At 44.1% G+C, this 20,536-nt stretch overlaps 1 protein-coding gene across 5 annotated transcripts in view; it reads left to right on the top strand.

Moving 5' to 3' along the window:
- Positions 1-20,274, top strand: part of RGS6 (regulator of G protein signaling 6) — a 265,004-nt gene extending 244,730 nt beyond the window's left edge. For 4 of the 5 annotated variants that reach the window (XM_027642017.1, XM_027642022.1, XM_027642018.1 and 1 more), the window contains 2 exons: positions 2,595-2,648; positions 19,734-20,274. In XM_027642017.1, the coding sequence (XP_027497818.1) occupies positions 2,595-2,648; positions 19,734-19,784 (105 nt within the window). In that variant the 3' untranslated portion in view covers positions 19,785-20,274. The remainder of the gene's footprint in view (positions 1-2,594; positions 2,649-19,733) is intronic. The other variant, XM_027642021.1, reaches the window with a different exon arrangement.
- Positions 20,275-20,536: the final 262 nt, after the last annotated feature.

A 20,536-nucleotide genomic window follows, 5' to 3' on the forward strand; every position in this document is an offset into this window, starting at 1 on the left:
GGGCAAGCAGACAAAAAGAGCCAGTGAGCCATACAGCCAGCACCCACACCCACAGACATTAAAACTGCTCCAACCAGCTCATCACTCTGCAGCCAGCCAGCCTCAGCTGCTTTTTATTTTACTAGAAAATGTCATGCTTTGACTCAGAACTGGATGCTATAGGGATGAGCTTTCCATGTATCCAGCTGGTCCCAGCCTGCCACCACCATGCCAAATGTGTAGAGTGACTGCAGACTGTGCAGCTTTGCAAGGTGCTTCTGTAAGACACTGTCAGTGCTCCCCATGGCTGCTTCCCCACACGTCTTCAGTTGTGGTAGGCAGCAAACAGCCTTGTGGGGGGCTCCCTGTGCCAGACAAGCTCTCAGCCCCCAACAACATGCTCACCATCTTTGAAGACCACTATCCTGCCTTTCTTCTGGGTGGGAAGCTGCCTCACCTTGCAGGTAGAAAAAGCAGAGGCACTAAATTTTGATGGCAAGTGCAGGGGCACAGCACAGTTTGCATTCAACAGCTCACTCTCTTTTGCCCCCAGTGCACACCAAACATTCACTTCAAAATGCAGTTGGGCGAGACACTGATTTTTCCAGCCCGCAGCAATGCAATGCTGCAAACTCCAAGTGCCTTGCTCCCCTAGGGATCCTTGCAAAACACTCAGTCTTTCACCCAGGTATTTCTTCTCCTGCATGAAATTGTGTCTTTAATTTGGCTGCCCAGCTGGGCACTCCTGTCGTCAGTCCTGCTCACAGAGACACGTTCAGCCAAGGTGGCAGGACTGCAGGCTCTCCCTGTCACCTCTGCTGTTTCGGGGTGTGAGGACACCTCTGAGGCTCTTTGAAAGAGGGCATCTGTGATGCCCTGAGCACTTGCACTGCTGTAATACTCAACAGAAGAGTGATGTTTCTTTCCCCTTTCTCCTCCTCTCACGTGCAAGGAGAGGCAACTAACCCTTGGGTTAGTGCATGTTAAATACTCCTTTAGGGACTATTGGACTGGGTACAACACTGCCTTCCTGCCAGCCAGGAAGTCGATTTTGTTGCTTGGTGCTTGCTTTGGGGCCTTGGCTCTGTCCTCCATGTAGGCTAAAATGGTATGCCTCTAGCTTTCACTCTTGATACCACTTCTGGGACATCAGAGCTGATGGTGTGGCTTCCTCAAACAGTTATAAGTGAGGAGGTTGCTTGACTCTTTCATCTGGACAAAGAATATTGCTTGTCTTAAAAGGGCCTTATGTTTTGGTCTCATCTCTGGTGATGTGGCAGGGACAATCTGCCTCATCTTTGCCTGGGATGCTTCAGACTAACCTTGTAGACATCAGAGAGCTGTGAAAGCTGTGATGAACATGCAGAAGGATCAAAAGGCTTTGCCTAGACTCACCTACACAAGTTCTCATCTTATTTATCTGAGCTTTTGGCTTCCTTACATCTTCTCCATCTGATATTTGCACTGATGCTTTGTTCTGGGGGTTGTTACTGCAGCTGAATCTGTGGCAGATGGTATGTCAGCTATTGTCTCTCCAGTGCAATGCTTATTTCCACTGCACTCTCATGCACCATCATTGCTGTGGTTTTCCCTTGTACATAGCTCCTTATCTCCTTTGCAGCAGTTTTACTTCCATCTTACCACATCCATTTTGATGGTTCACCAGTAAACTTAAAATAAGTTTCTCTCCTGGAAATGAGCAGTGCTGACAGCTTTCTGACTGCAGTGACTTTCATATTGTTGAGTTTCTTCTCTTTTCCATAACAATTTTTTTCTCTTAGATATTCCAGCAAACATACCAATACATTATTGAGTTCTTCCTTGTTAGTGACAATTAGATCTCCCTAGTGCCAAATGAATGAAGCGCTGCAGTGAGCAGCTTTCTCAGGGTTACATTAATAAAACTGTGATGCACACACTTGTCTTCTGACAGTGCAGTTGAAGGTCTTCCTGCATTTGAATAGTCCTGTACTCCAGGTACAAAAATATCGGTGTCCCAAATCTGCGTTCTATCTTTTTGTGGCCTTTCAAAGACATGCGTATGCTGTCTTCTGTTTTGATGTAGCCAGACTTAATGGAAATATGCTTCTACCCTCTGGGTAAGTAGGAGAGCGTAGGTTCCCTGGCAATGAGTCCAGTGGTGGTATTCTTCCAGTGCTGTATTCACTCACACATTGTTTTTAATAGTGTAAAAGTTACTGTGGTTTTTTCATCACTCTAAGCAAGTAGATGGGAGCCTCCGATCAGCTGTTTGGCAGATGTTAACCAGAATCAGAGGTCCCAGCTCAAACAGCCAGAAGGACAACTCAACGAACAAGAAATCAATACCAATAGCTGTAAGACACAGCAATGCACAGACCTGTTTGAGCCATTCAAAAATCTCACAGGAGAAAAGGTAACATTCTCTGAGAGTAAAAGTAGCAATGTCTCTCATTCTTTAAGGCATTTTGATTTCTTATGTTTGCTATTGCAAACATTGATTTCTGCTTTTTACATTTTTTACAACTTTTTCCACTTGCTGCTTTTCTATATTTTGCTGCTGTTTTGAAAGACTGCATTTAAGCTGAAGGGGTGTTTTTCTGTATTTTTCTCTCCCCACTTTTTTCCTTGTTAAGACAGAGAATGAGCAAGGTCGTAGAACTTCTCTAGAAAAGTTCACTCGCAGTGTGGTAAGTTCCTTTTCTTTTCCCTCCTCCGTTTCCTCAGAACTTCATTTTTAGTTGGGAGGAATGTGGATGCTTGACTTTTATTTCATCCTTTATTTTTGCAGCTAGCATCTTTGCAGCTTCTCTCTTAATACTGTAGCTCATCTAAATAGTAGCTCTAGAGAAGGGGTTGGGGGTGGTGGGCAGAAATGCGAGAATGCTCATTCCAGCCTATCATCATTGAAAAAGCAAGGTGATTTTTGTCTAGAATTATACGCAAAGTTGTCTTTTTGCTGTGTATTTGTTGGAGTTTTTCCTTGCTCAATGAAGTAGAAGAGCATGATTCTCATAGCACCATTGCAGCAGTATCCACATGGTTCCACAGTGCATGGTTAACCATACCATCACATACATATCCACCCACCACACTGCAGCCGCTTCCTCCGTTGCCCCCACCTGCCAGTGCTCATGTAAATAGTGATGTGCAATACCCTTTGACTCAGTCATGGTACCAGCACCAGAAAAGGAGCACAGTAATAGCAAGAGATATGAAACACTGTTAAATCTTTTAGACAAGGGAATGGGGGGGTCTCAAGGGCAGATGTCCTCCCTCTCTTGTCCTTTGCTAGTCTCCAACCTCTAGCCAGTCCAGGAGGGGGAAGCTGGTCCAGTTGGGAAGGAATGCTGCAGCACAGGGCAGCACTGAACATTGACCAGGGCTGCTTCTCTCCAGCCCCCAGGGTAGGACTCCAGAGCTTGGGCAAGACTAGCTTGTTCCACTTGCTTTCAGGGATCTGTCTGTGCAGCAATTTTTCTCGAGAACAGAAAAAGCAGGGAGAGGGTGCAGGACCAGAGGCAGTGGAGGAGCAGAGATACTGGACAGCACGGGATGGGACAGGCTTTGTGCATGGAGTGGTACAGAGCAAGCACAGCACCAGAGCTGAAGACGCAGCAACTGGGTCAGTGGGGAATTACTCTTGTGTTGATTATTATCAAGTACAATTTAACTTGATATGCCATATGGATTTGACATACTGCTATGGTCTTCGTGTATCACCCAGAGCAATATTTCACCAAAACTTCATAGACTTTGTTATGACTTTATAACAGCTTTATAATGAAGGTATTAGACTATATGTATATACAGTGCATATTGTGTGGTTGACACACATGAAGGACAGGATGCCATCCAGAGGGACCTGGACAAGCTGGAGAAATGGGCGCATGGGAATCTCATGAAGTTTAATAGGACCAAGTTCGAGGTGCTGCACCTGGGTCAGAGCAACTCCTGGTATCAATACAGACTGGGGGATGAATGAAAAGATCAAAAGCAGCCCTGCTGAGAAGGACTTGGAGGTGCTGGCGGATTAGAGGCTCGACATGATCCAGCAATGTGCACTGGCAGCCCAGAAAGCCAATCATGTCCTGTGCTGCATCAAAAGCAGCATGGCCAGAGTCGAGGGAGGGGATTCTGCCCCTCTGCTCTGGTGAGACCCCACCTGGAACACTGCAACCAGCTCTGGGGTACCCTGTAGGAAGGACATTGACCTGTTGGAGCGAGTCCAGAGGAGGGACACAGAGTTGATTAGAGGGATGGAGCACCTCTCCTATGAGGAAAGGCTGAGAGAATTGGGATTGTTTAGCCTGGAAAAGAGAAAGCTTTGGGGTGACCTAATTGTGGCCTGCTACTACCTGAAGGGAGCCTATAAGAAAGATGGAGAACACTTAGTGACAGGACAAGGGGGAATGGATTAAAACTAAAAGATAATAGGTTTAGATTAGATATTAGGAAAAAATTCCTTACTGTGAGCATTGTGAGGCACTGGAATAGATTGGCTAGAGAAGTTGTGGATGCACCATCCCTGGAGGTGTTCAAGGCCAGGCTGGATGGAGCTCTGAGCAACCTGGTCTAGTGAAAGTTATACCTGCCCATGGCAGGGGTTCAGAACTAGAGGATCTTTAAGGTTCCTTCCAATTCAAACCATTCTATGATTCTATGATATTCCTGCTCATTTGTGTATGTATGTATATTTATATAAATCTAAAACATTTTTACATGCAGATGGAAACAGGAAACTGCACAGGTAACTGTGAGCTGTCGTAGAGCAAACACAACTAGAGCAGTTCTTCCTGATGCTGCTGTGCTACTGCGCAAGCAAACCCAAATGTAACACACAAGGCTTTGTAGTATATCCACTGGCAGACTTCCTGGGGAATGTATTTATATAGCTAATGCATATGCACACATTTAAAATATGTTGATACAAAATATATCACTATGCCCATCTGCATATTTACTACTTTCTAAGAGTCTGCCAGGAAGAGGAGTAGGCAAGATTATTTTTTTTTAAAGAAACTATGCAGAAATATTTATACCAAGTGGTAAATTTTGCTCCCAGATTTGCCAAATACATGAAAGAGTAACTCTCACTTTACTAGACTGGCTGGGTTTATAGTTGCAAAGCCAAGGATGGATTTTTCTCTTGCATTTGATTTGAAGGGTAACTTGACAAACTCAGTTTGGGATGGTAAGATTAAAATGTAAGTAGCTGCAAAGAAAATTGTTGTAGATTGGTCGGCACTTTTGTTCATTTTTTTCTTACTGACTAGCATACTGTAAACATTTTCTTTCATTTTCTTAATACAGATATCAAATGTCATCTTCTGATGGCACAGTAGCTATCACAACTAGGAAGGGTCTAAATTTTTTATACTTTGTATTGTGGCAGTTTGTCACTTCCATTAGATGAGAAAACAGTCACTTTGTTGGCATGTTATAATGTCCTTGGAAGACAGCGTTACCAAAGTGGGAACTTTATGGTGTACTCAGGGGACTAAATTAAGATCAAGTTAATTCTGCATGCTCTAGTTCTCCAAAATGCACTGCAGGTCTCCAACTGTGTAGGAGTGGAGCAATACAGCAGCCCTTGTTCCCAGAGCTCCACTGTGCTTTAGTGATTGCTCATTACAGGATCACATATTCAAGCTGTCCCTGCACGAGCATGATGAAGTTAAGTGTATGGTTAAGGTTTGGCTGGAACAGACCCCCAGTGTTTGGCTCTCTTCAGTGGGGGAGCACTGAGCCTATTTTGCAAGCAGAATAATATGACGTCACATTTCTCATAGTCAACTTGTCATCCACCAAGACTCCCAAGTTCTTCTCTGGAGAACTGCTCTCTAGTAGGTCAGCCCCCAAACTGTACTCGTACTTAGGGTTATTCCTCCTCAGGTACAGGACCCTACACTTGCCTTTGTTGAACCTCATGAGGTTTCTCTCCGCCCAACTCTCCAGCCTACCAAGGTCCTGCTGAATGGCAGCACAGCCTTCAGGTATATCAGCCACTTCCTCCAGTTTTGTATCATCAGCAAACTGGCTGAGAGTGCATTCTATCCCTTTGTCCAGGTTATTGATAAACAAGTTGAGTAAGACTGGACCCAGTATTGATCCTTGGGGAACACCATTGACCACAGGCCTCCAACTGAATTCTACCCCACTGATGATGATGCTCTGAGCTCTGCCATTCAGGCAGCTCTTTATCCACCTCACTGTCCATTCATCTAACCCACATTTCCTGAGCCTACCTATGAGGACATTATGGGAGACAGTGTCAAAAGCCTTCCTGAAGTCAAGTAGACAACATCCGCTGCTCTCCTCTTATTGACCCATTCTGCCATGCCATCGTAGAAGGCTATCAGATTGGCCAAGCATGATTTCCCCTTGGTGAATCCATGCTGACTACTCCTGATGACCTTCTTTTCTTTTACACACTTGGTAATGACCTCTGGAATTATCTGTTCTGTCACCTTTCCTGGGGTGGAGATAAGGCTGACCAGCCTGTAGTTTCCCACATCCTCCTTCTTGCCCTTTTTGAAGATGTAAGTAACATTAGCTTTCCTTCAGTCATCAGGCACATCTCCTATTCTCCATCATTTTTCAAAGATGATGGAGAGTGGCTTAGCAACAACATCTGCCATCTCCCTCATCACCAGTGGGTACATCCTATCAGGGCCCATGAATTTATGGGTGATAAGTCTACCTAGCTGATCTCTAACCCAATCTTCTATGATGAAGGGGAGGCCTCTCTCCAGGTTTCTTCTCTTACCTCTCAGGTCTGGGATTCCTGATGGCTGGCTTCAGAAGTAAAGACTTGCCAGACTCATTTCCAGCATACTCTAACGATGTTCCTATAGACCTCTGGTGTATCCTTTTCCTTTTTGCACATCCCAGCTCATCCATGCAGGTCTCTTTCCCTCTTTGGCTAATTTCTTGCTCATGGGAATACACTGGTCTTGAGCTTGGAAGAAGTGATGCTTGAATATTGACCAGCTCTCTTGGACCCCCTTCAGTTCTAGAACCCTATCCCATGGGATTCTTCTAAATAGGTCTTTGAGGAGGTCAGAGTTAGGTCTCTGAAAGTTCAGGGCTCTGGTCCTGCTTGCTGATTTGCTTCCTCCATGCAGGATCCTGAGTTCCACCATCTCATGGTCACTGATTGAACTGAGGTCCTTGAAGGCTTGGCCTTGCAGCAGCAGTACATAGCGTGTGCCACACACCTTGTCATGCACAGATATGCTAACTCCTGGGGCAGTTCCCAGAGGTCTAAGCCGGCCCGGTGGAGGGCTGCCCAGGCAGATGTGCCCCACAACCTTCGTAGTCACTGGGAAACCCTGCCAAAGGTATAGGAATTGGAAACATAATGCAAACCTTGGGGTAGAACTCCAAGAACTTGGTTTTGGATAAAACCATGAATTTTAATGTAAATTGCATTTGAATTTCAAGATTTAAATGTGGATTTCAAGAACACAACTTGGAGACGTGTAATTTTGCAAAAATGTCAGGAAAATTATTAGTTGAGGAATAACTCAAAGACACTTACAACAAGGAATAAAGTGGCCTGACTGTGTTTGTTCTTTCTGCATCATCATGATTATTAGTAAGGTCATAAGAATATTTAAAATGTGTATTAAAAATTTGCTCTCAGCATTAATCAGTTATTGTTTCCTGTAGTGCTCTGGAACTTCAGGCTAATTGAGAACCTCCCTCAAATAATTTTTGGCTCATTCTTTCTTCAAACAAAATTGATTAATTTTGCTATAACTTTTCAACTGTGATTAGCAACACAGGGAAAACATATATCTAATGTTGTTACAGTTTGCTTTTGCATCACTGTATGAAGTTGGGGAACTTTGTTCCACTAACACTGTAGGTGGCTTAGAGCCAGACCAGGAGCATGGAATTAGAGGTTCGTGATCCCTTCCTTGCTCATAATACTGTACTTACAGTGTTGCTTTCCATACCAGAGCTTGTATCCTTGTATCCTGCTTGTAGCCAGGATGCCAGACACGCCCAACTCCTTAGACAGTGAGTCTTCACTTGAGTGAAAAAAATCAGATCTCTAGGTTTGCCTGTTCTAGTTGCTTGGGTCTCACCATCTCTTGATTGACGAAGACAGGAAACACTTCAGAAAAAGAAACAGTAAAGCTTTGTTGACGGACTGCAAACAGTATCACAGGCTTTTTGTCTCTTACTTGGGTTAAATGCCTCCCTTGAAAAATCTTTCAGTACTCCCAAATTGGTCATCTGCTCCGGTGGAAAGCTGTACATCTAGGCTTCAGGAATGTGGATTTGGAGCAAGTAGAAGTTGTCTTACCCATAGGGCTCCTGCTCATCTCAGGATCATAACTCAGGAGACAGAGATGAACTCCAGACCATTTGACATACTTTAGCAAGACACTCTGGATTCCTGCTAACCAGCAAGAGGCTTGCCACCTTCACATGGATCAATGGGGAATAAGAAAGAACAGGGTTTTACATAATTTTTTATACCACTCTTCAATTCCTACAAGCCGCACTGTTTCATCTTCCTTGGCTTGATACTTTTGACCAAGAGAAGGCAGCTCATGACTAATAAATGCACCAAGTTTTTGCATCAAATCTCTCTGAAAGCCAGGTGCTATCTGATCTGCATTAAGGAAGACACTGACCGCAAGATTTTGACAGGGAAATTTTCACTGTGGTGATTGTTCACCTCTTAATTCCAGGTCCTTACAAAGTACCAGCTGATACCTTGGTGCGATGGCCAAAAGGGGGTTGTGCCCACCACTGGTCAGGTCCTTCTGTACCAAAGGGCATAGTTTGCAGTGCCTCCCTGTCTGCTTTCCTCTTGGAGCAAGGGAACATCTCTCTGATCCACACCCAACAGGCCAGGTATCCTCAGCCTCCTCAGCTTACCTGCCAGAAGCCTGCAGCTGTGATGTCAGTGTGCTTCATGGCAGGCCCCCACCACAGCCTGACCACCAGCTGTGTGCTCCAATGGACCCAGCATCGTGGTCATCAGTCATCTAGTGAGCATAAAAGGGCCACATCTGCATGGTGCAGCAGAACACTACAGGGCATGCACTGCCCAGCACTGCTGTAGCAGAGGGGTGGCAGATGTCTTTTCTCCTCTGTTCAGTTTTGAAGAGTCCTCAAAAAACACATAGGCAGCACAATGATAGGATAAGCGTCACAGTACCTGACCCCTTTGGCCCTGTGCCAGGCTTTTGTGCTGTGGAATCACAGATATAAAGCTAGGCTGACTCTTCCATGCTCTCTATGGTGCCCTGGGGAACAGTCGATCTCGTGGAGTTGCAGAGCTGACAGTCTATTGCTTCGGAACACTTACTAATCCACCTCATTTTAAAAAGGATGGCACTGTGCATGGTGGCAGGTTTATCTTATTACAATTTTCCTTTTGAATACAGCAAGGATTGACATTATGAAAGCAGAGTTAGCCTGTCTTCTCTCCCAAGTGAAGATAAATGGCATCATTAAAATCAGACATCATGTATCATATATGTTATAAATAATACCTAGTATTGAGGTAGTAACTTAATTTTAAAGACACACATACACACAAATCCATATATCTACATCTCTCTTTTCTGTCATATTTCATCATTGTACTAATTAAAAGGAGCCTGCTATGCTATTTTTAGCTCAGCAGTCTCAGCCTAGCTGTTTAAACTACTGTAGTTTTCCATCTGCTTTAGAAATTATTTAATAATCAGATAGACAGAAGCTTAGTTCTCATAAGCTGAGATGATCCTTCAGGGCCAAGAGAGAGGGAAAATATATTTTAATGTGTACATTTAGGGGAACCACTGCTGCTTTTGTCTCACAAAGGAAGCCACCAAGTCTCTGCCTAACTTGTGCTGTTAGCCATTTACATTTAATAAAGGAGGAAACAGGAGGGGGTTCCTTTGTTACATCTTGAGTATTATCTCTAAAAGCAGCAATGGTTACTCCAGCAATAACAGGGATTAAAACTATAGATACCAGCTTCAACAGGTAACTTAGGTAACAGGTAACTTAACTGGGCCATAATACTCAGACTTGAATTAAACTTTCCTAAAATGGTTATATTTCAAGGAAGGAATTTCCCTGTAAGAAAACAGGTGTTAAAATTTCTGACTCAGTATCAAGGTGGTGACTCAGTGCTGAGATCTCTGCATTTTATTCCCAGATGACATTTCTTTAAGAACAAAAGGCGCACACACACACATTAACACTTTTGAGACGATCAGAGTTCTCAGTCTTTGTGCTTTACAGGACAAGAGAGTGGACAGACCAGTGATCTATTGTTTAGGCAGAATTTTTACAAATTCTGGCTGAACTGACTGATGTGGGACACTGTTAAGCATTACGTTCCTAGACTGAAAATGGTCTTTACCTGAAGAAAGCAAAGAAGCTCTTGAGTGTCTCTTCCACTGTCTGATGACAGAGAGGAGACTTGCACAACCTGGGAGAAGGGAGAGGCATTTGCTCTCTGGAACGCCTTATGAAACTCAGCCCAAGTGATGGCAGGACCTGTCAGCTCTGGACTAAACCAAAAATGTCAGCCAGAGAGTGCTCCACAGGACTGTGGAGGGCAAAGATGCAAATGCCAGACTTCTGGTTGAATATTGGAGTCTGTGGGGAATGCCTTTCCCTGTGTTTTCCCTGCTTCCTTCCTCTAGCTATAGTGGTCCAGCACAGTGGAAGTGTGATGTGCACAGGCTTGCCATGGCTGCCTGCAGCTTGCATGTGATACACTACAGGCTGTACTTTATATTTCATCATTTACACAGTCTATAAAGAGTGTAATACTTAATGGGAAAAGCAGCCATCGTGATAAGTCCTAGAGGAAATGTGAGTATGTAGTGAGACTGAAAGACTTGGGATATTTTATTTTAAAGTGAGCATACTAGAAGACATCAGATACAGAGGAGAGATGTGGTGTGAAATGTATCAAGGAGTTAGGTATGAAGAAGAACAAAGCTTTTCCAAGTGGTAAATTCTATTCAGTGCTGAAAGAGAATGAAGTGAAAGATGAGATGCTCTGTGTTTGAGCTGTGTGGGAAGTAGACTGTAGATTAAGAATGTAAGAATGAAAGTTTTCTAATGACTTTTATTTAAATAATCTTGGACATTATGAATGAAACATTGTGTATGGGACAGCAAGTCAATGAAGACTGAAGATTGTCTCAGTTCCCAAGCACAGGTGAATAACGGAATCAACAGATTCCTCCAGCTTCATTAAACATAGGAGGCAGAGGTGCAGTAGTCAGGAGAAGCTGGTAAGCAGGAGCTGCTTTAGTCCTTGCTGTAGCCTGGTGGTTTTGTATTCTCATCCAGAAGCATTGCAGGCAAAGTCCCACATTACATACTTGATGGCTCTGGAGCCAGCACCCCACCTTGGTTTCTCTCACGCAAGGATGACTTTTCCAGAAACAAGAATAGGACTGGAGATCTTATATTCAACGTAGTTGTCATGCTCAGTGCCCAGGATGCTTTCTATCTGGAGCCTAAAATTCCCTCCTCCTTCTGGCAGTGAGGCAAACTTGCATTTCCATGGTAGCATTTCCTCTGCTTTAGTTTTCTGCTATCTTTTGGTAATTTTGTATTGAACAATTCTTGTCTCAGGACTGTAAGTGCATCTCAGTTCAGTGTTCAGAAATCCAAAGTCACATGTTTAGTTTCGGTTCCATATGTATCTGCTCATTTGCATTAGACAACTATGAAAGCCTTAGTGTCTACCCTGACTGCCTGGCTATCCCTTTCTTGATGGTCTCAGTAGTCTCCCATCTCCATGTTACCTTTGTTCTTCCCTGCTGCCACTTCTCCATCTTCCTGATCATGAGCTTGATCCCTTAGCCACTGCTACTGCCTCATGCTGTTTGTTATGTCCTCTTGGTTTGTCTGCTGTTGGATCAGAGTCCAAGTCACACTCAGTCTTATTCTTAATTCATGAGTATGGTGTCATGCACATGAAATGTGTTGATGGGATCTTATCTTTCTCAGGTGAACTGTGTGATATTTTGCACAGCTGTATGTCACTGTGATGTATTATAAATAGTAACCATGAATGCAGTGAAGAAGGTGTAAGGCTAGAGAAAGAATTGCTGCCTGATATCATCTTTTTAACTGGTTCCTTGATAATCTCATAAAACTGTCATATATTTACCAGCTTTTCCACTTTTTCACTTTCCCAGATCTACCAGCTTGCATAAATAGATAACAGCATTTGAGGGCAGGGAAAGTACTCACAGCCTGCAATACAATAAAGACAAAGGTTTGAGCCATTATTGGTAGAAAATAGTGGTTGAAAAACTGGAAACTATAAAAAGGTCATATACTGAGATGCTGGTGAAGTGGCTATCAGAACAGACAGCTAGCAGGGAAGGATACAGGAATGGATTCCAAAGTTTCTTAGATTTGGCATCAGGAAAAGACATCTGGCAAAAGGGTTATTTTTATCTTTGGAAGATACTTTACTTTAAAAGAAAATGTGCTTGCTACACTACTCTGGTCATTAACAAATACTGGTTTTTACTGAGAAAAGGAACTTGCATTACTTAGGTGAGAAAAAGCATCAGAATGTACCCAAAGCATAAAGGAGATTCAGCCAATGTTTGCAACCTGTTGTCTGATTGTTCTCTGATGTGTGATAACCAGTCAGTGTCCGCACCCAGCGCCGTGGAGGACCGGGAGCATGGCCTGCATAGGGCATGTATTCACTCATTACTGCATGCTTGAATACGTCCCATCTATTCTTGGTATCGTCATAGTACCTTTCCTAGTTTGGTAAGTGGTAGGCTGCATGTATTACATGTATGCTATGTAGTCTGTTCTATATACAGAGGCTCCTTTAAAAGATGAGTATTCATTCCTTTTAGTGGGTAAGTTATTCTTCCCTTCCTAAAAACACTGCTGTATAATGCTGCTGGCACAGGATGGCAGTTTCCTTTTGCCCACAGTGGGCAAAGTGGGTGAGTGATCTTTGTGCATACAGTTTGTGAAGTGCTTGAGGATCCTTCTGGATGAAAAGCACTGTACAGAGTTCAGAACATATGTACTATTAATTTACTGTATTTCAGTCAAGCCACACACAAACTCTCGAAGATAAAAGTTGGTACATTCCCACTACAGACATTCTAGCTGATAGCTGCAGATACTAAGCCACAACCTTAGCAAGTAGTTTGGTGGGTAGGATATGCTTAGCCCCTGCTGTGATTTCAGCCAAGTTTATTCTGATAGTCCAGAGCGGCTTGATATTTCAGTGGTGTTTGTTTTCCTCTGTGCAAGATATTTACATATTTGGCTCTCAGTCATGCTCAAGGCAGTTGAACAAATGGAGCCCTTTGCACAGAATTGCACCCTGCCTGAGAGCCGGACCAGCAACATACAGTTAGGGCATTTTCTGAGGTGGCTTGAAAAAAACAGTCTGCTACACCTTTGTATATTGGCTGCAGTAATCCATCTGCACCTCTGCCTTCCCATTTGTTTGGCAAAGGGAGGAACAGGTCCTGGATCTGCAGTCCATAGGCAGCTTCAACTAATGCCAAAATTGGCTCAGTCTCAGATACAAGGAGCCCAGACTGCTCCACAACTGAAGAGGACCTTCCTCATGGTGCTGGTGGGGTAGTAGAGGAGAACTCCAGCCAGTATGAAGTTGTACTAGGACTGGGTGAATACAGAGGTCTTGGTTTGTGCCATATGCAGTGGTGTACTGGTATTTCTCAGAGCAAAGTGCAGTGCCTCACTTAGGAAGTGTAGGAAATCCTCACAATATAAAATGCGAACAGATTATACTGGTTTTAATTGGACTGCAGTTCTAAACTGTTCCCATAAGTGATATAAGCTAGAAGAGGAAAAAGCAATATCAGTTGTGGGAACCTTACTCATGATGGTTGAGCTTCACTGTGATCAGCGGTAACGGTGAGAAGCTCATGTAACATGTCAGTCAAGCCTTAGGAGTGGGGCCCACTCTGCAGGAGTTTGGGAGTAACTCATGAGACTGTGCTGCCAAGAATGGGCGAGCATCCCACTTGCCGGGAGCATCCGCTCCCATGCTTACCTTCTACAACCACTTTGCAGCTCCTGTTTTTAGTCTGTGTCAGGGTGTTGTCCACCATATTTTGGGTGTTAATTTATGTTACTTATGTTTGTAGTTTATGTGTCTGTTTATTTTGTGTTAACTAAGTTATTTTCCTGTATTGTTTATGGTTTTAATTCTGTTTCTTATTTAACTTCATTAATATATGTTATGTTTATCTTATATTTGCAATGTATATTTTAATGGAAAAATCCAATAAAAGAATATTTTTAAAATGGCACAAAAATAAAGTTTCCCCAAGATCTGCAGTCTAATATAACACTGAAAACCAAACAGTGCTGGTAGGGCTAGGGCCATGGCAATCTCTTTCTTCAGAAGTAAAAGGTGGTTGCAGGACACTGTCTGCCCATTGCTAGATTTCTTGTAGTATATTAGCTAAAAGGTAGGAAAACTGAGCAGTTCTGTCACTATGGGAAAAAACTCAGATTGAAACTGATGGAATTAGGATTTGCTTATCTCCAGTGAAGATGCAGACTAGCCCCAGTTCTCTGCTGAGGGTCTTACAGAGGGATGGGGCAACAGTGCTCCCCAGGAGATGGCTTCCCCTTCAGGAAGGTGATGCTTCTGGCTGGAGCAGATTGGGCAGCAGACTGGAAAAAGGAGAGCCTTGAGTGCAAAAGAGGGGTATAAAGCAAGAAGTGGAGCCATCTGTAGCAGACAAAGTCCTGAGATGTTGGGTGGAAAGCGTGGAACTGAGCAGTCAGCATGAACGCACTTTGGTCAGTATTGACATGGCAAGCAGGAGCCTGTTCTGCTGTACCGTGCCTACTCTCCCCCATTGCTGCAGCCACAAAGCTCTTTATGAGATAAATCCTGCCTGGGAGTTCAGGTAAGTTTTTGATGACATGCTTGGGAGTGCTGGTTTATGCATGCCAGTGGGGGTGAATGTCTGCATGCTAGGTATAGGAACACGTTAACATTGTGCGAAGCCATAGGCACTGGAAAAAACTAAACCTTCCATTTAAAATTATTTTTAAAAGATAGTTTCCAGCCTTTGCCTTCTCTCCCAACTCTGCAAAGTGCTGGTTTTGGTAGATAAAAGTGAAGAGCACAATGGAAACTCTAGTGGCTCATACAGGATGTTTGAAAGGAGTGCAATCTCCTTTCTGTGTCAAATCCCGGACACTTTTTTTTCCTCTTACTTGGCTTCTTGCCTGTGTTAAATTGCTGAATTTTGCTTCATTAAAATAATTGCTGATTGCATTTTACACTTTAGTTTAGTAGCTGCTCAGCACAGGCTCAGCCATTAAAGATGCTAACCATCTCCTGTGACCTAGAGGTTAATCTTCATTTCACTGAGCCTCAGTGAGTCCTGATGGTCCACAAATGCTGAGGTGCAGTCCTCTGCCTGACATGTATCCAAGCAGTAGGATGGGCCACATACTTGGACTCAGATTCTGAGGGACAATTTCATTAGGTTTATTAAGAATTACTTGATGTTTTCTTTAGATTATTCCAATTCAGATTTTACACTGCCTTTAAAAACTGAGGCTTCTGTCATGCTGGTGTTTAGGGGCAAAAAAATATCACTGATTCAGCTGCATAGAGAAAACTGGAGATTACCTTGCCTGTAAGCTGTGTAACAGCTCAGCTGCTTGCAGGACATGAGAGAAAAGAAAGCCTTCCTGCATCCAAGACGACACACAACATATGCTGTACAATATATGCTCCCCTTCTTGTGCTATGTTTGAGCAACAACAGCCTGGGGTTTTAATTGTCATAACCCTAATTAGTAGTGGCAAATATTTTGGAACTGGAGGACTGGGGATTTCTTTATAAGCTTTAGACCCCATGTAAAAAGTTTACTCCTTATATCAACTCTAATCTTTCCTTAAGTTATTCAGCATATACATCTGACAGAGTAAAAGCACTGAAGTGTGCTGAGCTTGAGATCATTTGCTTTCCAAATCCCCTGCCAGCACAGCTTAGATGAAAATTCTCCTGGAAACAAGGTAGTTGTTGACATTTTTTTTCAGTGGGGAAAGAAGAGGTAGAAATATGGGGGCAGCGACTGGTTTCATGCTAAACTAAGACACATGGAAGGAAAAAGTAATTTATTTTAGTTGAACCTTTTTAAAGAAACCAGAGGTTCTTTGTGCCATACTTTCATATAGTAATAATCTGAAACATTCTTGCTCTGTCAGAGATGTCCCCAAGGGAATTCCATCCTGGATCTGAACTTTTTTTACCTGTATGTCACCTTACTATGAGCTATTTTAGACATCTCCAGCTTCTCAGAGTAGCCTTTCACCTGACTGACTCAGGCACTTACACCATGCCAGCCTCAGGAAAGGGTTGTGCGATCACAGACAATGCAGGGGTGTGTCTCACCTCTGCCGTTTTGAGGTGAACACCAGCCACCTTCTCCTGGTTACCTGGATGCCTCTTTTCTGGACACTAAGCAATGACACTAAGGCATGCTGTTGCCATCCTGGACTCTTTGGCTGTGGACACCCTCCTGGCAAGTGGGGGCAGGTAGGTTTGGAGATACTGGGGAGAGTGCTGGCTGCCTGGGGAGAGACCCACTGCCCCATCCCAAAGGAGCCACTGTGTGTGCTACACTTTGGCTTTCCTCAGATAGCACAAACCTTTTGTGTCTCTTGATGGGCTTTGTGCCTTAGAAGCCCTGGAAGGCTAAACCTGAAACAGAGATGCCATGGACTAGCCCCTCAACTGGTGTAAATCAGTTCTGTGAAAGCAACTGAGTCAGGCTGATTTATATCAGCAGGTCGATCACGGATCCTATCCAGTTTTTCCACCTGTAACAAAATGTTTTGCTCCTTTTTTGTTCATTTTAGTAACAGGAAACAGGTACTAGTTTTCCTAATGAAATGCTGGTTTTTTCTGATCCTCTTCATTTCTATTTTAATGAGGATGTCTAAGGTGAGAAAATCCCAAACCAGACACCTGCATCCCACCTGCCTCCAGCCCACAGATACTCATATTGCTCAGACCCATGCTGTGAGGCTGACACTTGGCCCTGCTTTTGGTTGAAAGAAAATCCTCTATATCAGTATGCCTATAGTTGTGTGCTGAACATTACACTTACAGTCCCAATGCTTTTGTAGTCAAAAATGTCACAGCATTAATCCATCTATGCAATTTCAGGGATCCTTTTGCCATCTGTCTTAGCACAGAGGTGAACACAACAGCCAAGCAGACAACATTGCTGCCTGCTTCTCGCTGTCTTAAAACAGAGCTTCTTGCACCCATCTGTTTGCATGTCCCTGCGCACAAGGCTGTTCCCTGAAACAGTTATCCTCCCAGACAGACGGGCTTTGCACTGGGGATTCATCCCAGCCTGCAGGCGGGAAGTTTGCTGCAGTTCCCAGGGTAACGCCTTTCCCATGAGATGGGATGCTGCAGATGGAGGCCACTGTCTTTCCCTGCAACGGGAAGCAGTTTCCACTGGGAAACCCATGAGCAAGATTTTGCTCTGCGCAAACCACAGGCATTTGCTTTGTTTCCAACCCACCACCTTCTCCAGGACAGTCTTTCTGTCAGCTGTCCCCTATCCTCAGCGTGGCCCCCCACCGACATTTCCCCCTTCCTGCTTTGAACACATGCATGTTGAAATGGGGGCTGGATGTGGAACAGTGTTTGCTCCTCAGCCCCGCCGGACCCTGACGCAGGGAGCTGGCATAGCCCCAAGCCACCTGCCTGTGAGAAGATAACAAGAGAAGCTGCCTGTCACAGATTAGTTAAGAGTCTGACTGAATAGTCATTATATAAACCTGAGGCTTATTTGTTTATTTTTCCTAAGGAAGTATCCAAATATTGGTGGAAACTAACTTTTTTTTTCTAAACTCAGCCATGTTATTCTTCCAGGAATTAGCACACACATCTTTACCTTCTTCTTCCTACAAATGGGATTTAGGAACTGATAATTCACACTCTGTCTGGTATACCAGACATTCTCTGTCTGGTAATTCCTTAACAGCAGCAAAATGACAGCCACGGTTGTAGCCCCCCAGGCACTGCCACGTTGCCCTGCAGAAGACTTGGCCACCTCCTAGGATAGCAGTGGGCCGAGCTTCACAGAAGTGCATTTAAAAATAAGAATAATCAAGAATTTGATTTATAGTGAAAAAAAAAAGGCATGCATATCTTAAATGGCAGTGGTGCTGCAGTGTCTGAATAGCTCTGACCATTCCTATGCCAAGCCCTGTGTGTGAGGCACAGACTGTAGGTCTCTCATCCCAAGCAGGACAGTCGGAATGATAACAGTGTTTCCAGCAGCTGATTGCTGATGTACAGAAAGCAGACAGATTAGGCAATGTGTGTTCGTGCATCTGAGCAAATTATTTGGTGAAAGTCACATATCTGAGTAATGAAATGAGGCTTCTGTAGGGAACTGATACATTCTCCTGGAACAGCTCTAAAGGGAAAGAGATTAGAAATCAAAGGGAGGTGGGAAGTGTTTCTTTTTTCTTAGAGTGTTAACTTGTTAAAAAAGACTTATTTCAAATGACCTGCTAATTTTTGCATTTCAAATTTTGTCAACATTTTGCACATACTAATTTTCACTGTATAATCTGTTTCTCTTGCTCTTTTTGTGTCTCTTTCTTTGAAACAGCAATTAGTAAGACTTCCTATTGCAAAGGAAATCTTGGCTAAATATAGTAATGAAGAGGAGGTTGTTTAAGAGCTCCTAGGTATTCTACAGCTCTCTGGTATTCCCTGAATGTTTATTTCAAGCAAGACTTTTTTCCTTTAAGAAAAACATCATTTTTCAAGAGGAAAGCTCACCAAAGAAACACAGCAACTGGTGCAATATCTGAGACAATTTTTCACTGTTACATCAGTAATTGCAAAGCCATCAGTATCCCTATGGGGATATACCCTTCCTGCTGTCTGCAAATTGAGAAGACTGGCTATAGGTCCTCCTTTGCTCCTAAAAGCAGGCACTATATGGCTTAAGCCAGTGAAGGGGTTCAGATGCGCAGGTGACCTTCTCCCTGGTCCTTGGTCCCATCAGTCAGTGGGAAAGCTCAATAGGATGCCAGCAGGGCATGAGCAAGGCTGCCATGGCCATGGTCCTGCCTTGGCAGCTTGGAGGAGACCACAGGGAGGACAGGGAGGCCAGGCAGGAGTGAACAGGCACCAACCCAGGAGAAAAGAGACCAAGGAATGGGCAAAGATGAGTGGCAGCAGGGCAGGAACATGCTAAGCTGTTTCTGAAATTACTTTTTTCCTAGATCTGTTTCTGATGGACACTGTGCATGTGGTACTGATTCACAGGCTGTGGGAAAGTCATCCCAGCTTTCACCACAGCCTTGGTTGTGCATCACTCCCCAAGCTGAGGTAGTGCTCTGCACCAGCAGGACAGCACTGGGCAGGACAAGTAGCAGTAAGCGTAGCACAGGGTTTTGCTTTCACCAGTTCCCATGTAACTGGAGAAAAGAAATATCTTCACTAGACAGTGTCTCAGGGCACAGCCTTGTGAGCTTGATAGCAATAGCCACTGGACATCACTAGGCACAACCCCTCCTTGCCAAACCACCTGCCTGGGGCAAAACAACAGGCACATGAAATGCTGGGGGCAGGCTCACCCCAAAGTGATTGCCTCCCTGTCAGCAGGGCCTTGTGCCCTGCTCTGAGGGAAGGCCCCTGCTCCTCACTCTTGGACAAACCATCCTACAGCATCACTCACACCTCTGGATCTCTTCTGTCTTTTTGTCCCTCCCTCCAGGGAAAGTCTCTGGCGAGCAAGCGCCTCACGGGCCTGATGCAGTCCTCCTGACATCTTCTTCAGCCAACCGCCCTGTGGGAGAGACATCTGGGACCGCTGCTGGGGACGGGGCATTTCAGGGAGAGCAGTCCCCTGCAAGGGAGAGAGCCTGAGCGACTGGAAGTGGAGAGCCACACGCCAGGGGAGCACCTCTCTTCATAGTTTACACCTACACTTTCCTGCCTGCACAGCTCCGTAAGGACCCCGAGCTCTGTCCAGGTACTTTGTTTCCAACTGAGGTTTGGAGGAGCACACTTCACTATACACAGGAGGTCGACAAGGCAAGGGCTTGTTGTCTCATTATTTAAGGAAACAGACCCAACCACAACTAGGAGAAAGAAGAGTTGAGAGATACCAGTATTTTTATGCATCTCCTCTCTCCCTGGCACAAACATGACTGTAATAGATGGCTCCATAATCTCACTTGCTCCCTTTCTTGTGGCCGTCTGGATCCAGTAAAATATCTGCTGGAAGCTGCTTCTCCTGCTCACAAAATCTCAAATGCATTTCTCCTGCAGATCCATTGACTTTAACTTTGTTTTTCTTTCCTATGTTTCTCCTCCTTTAAAGCAATGAAAAAAAAAAAGGCATTATTTAAGTTCATCACTCATTTCTATCCAATAGCATGTAGCATGTCCAGAGATGATGGCCAGATCCTCAGCTGAAGTCAGGAGAGCAGGAGTGGTTTTCATCACCTAAGGATCTGGTCCATTAAGTCAGACTTTGATACTGGTACAAATCCTCTGATGTCAGCAGAATCACTC

The sequence above is a fragment of the Corapipo altera genome, unplaced genomic scaffold (genome assembly GCF_003945725.1).
Source record: "Corapipo altera isolate COAL_440 unplaced genomic scaffold, ASM394572v1 23b, whole genome shotgun sequence".
NCBI lineage: Eukaryota > Metazoa > Chordata > Aves > Passeriformes > Pipridae > Corapipo > Corapipo altera.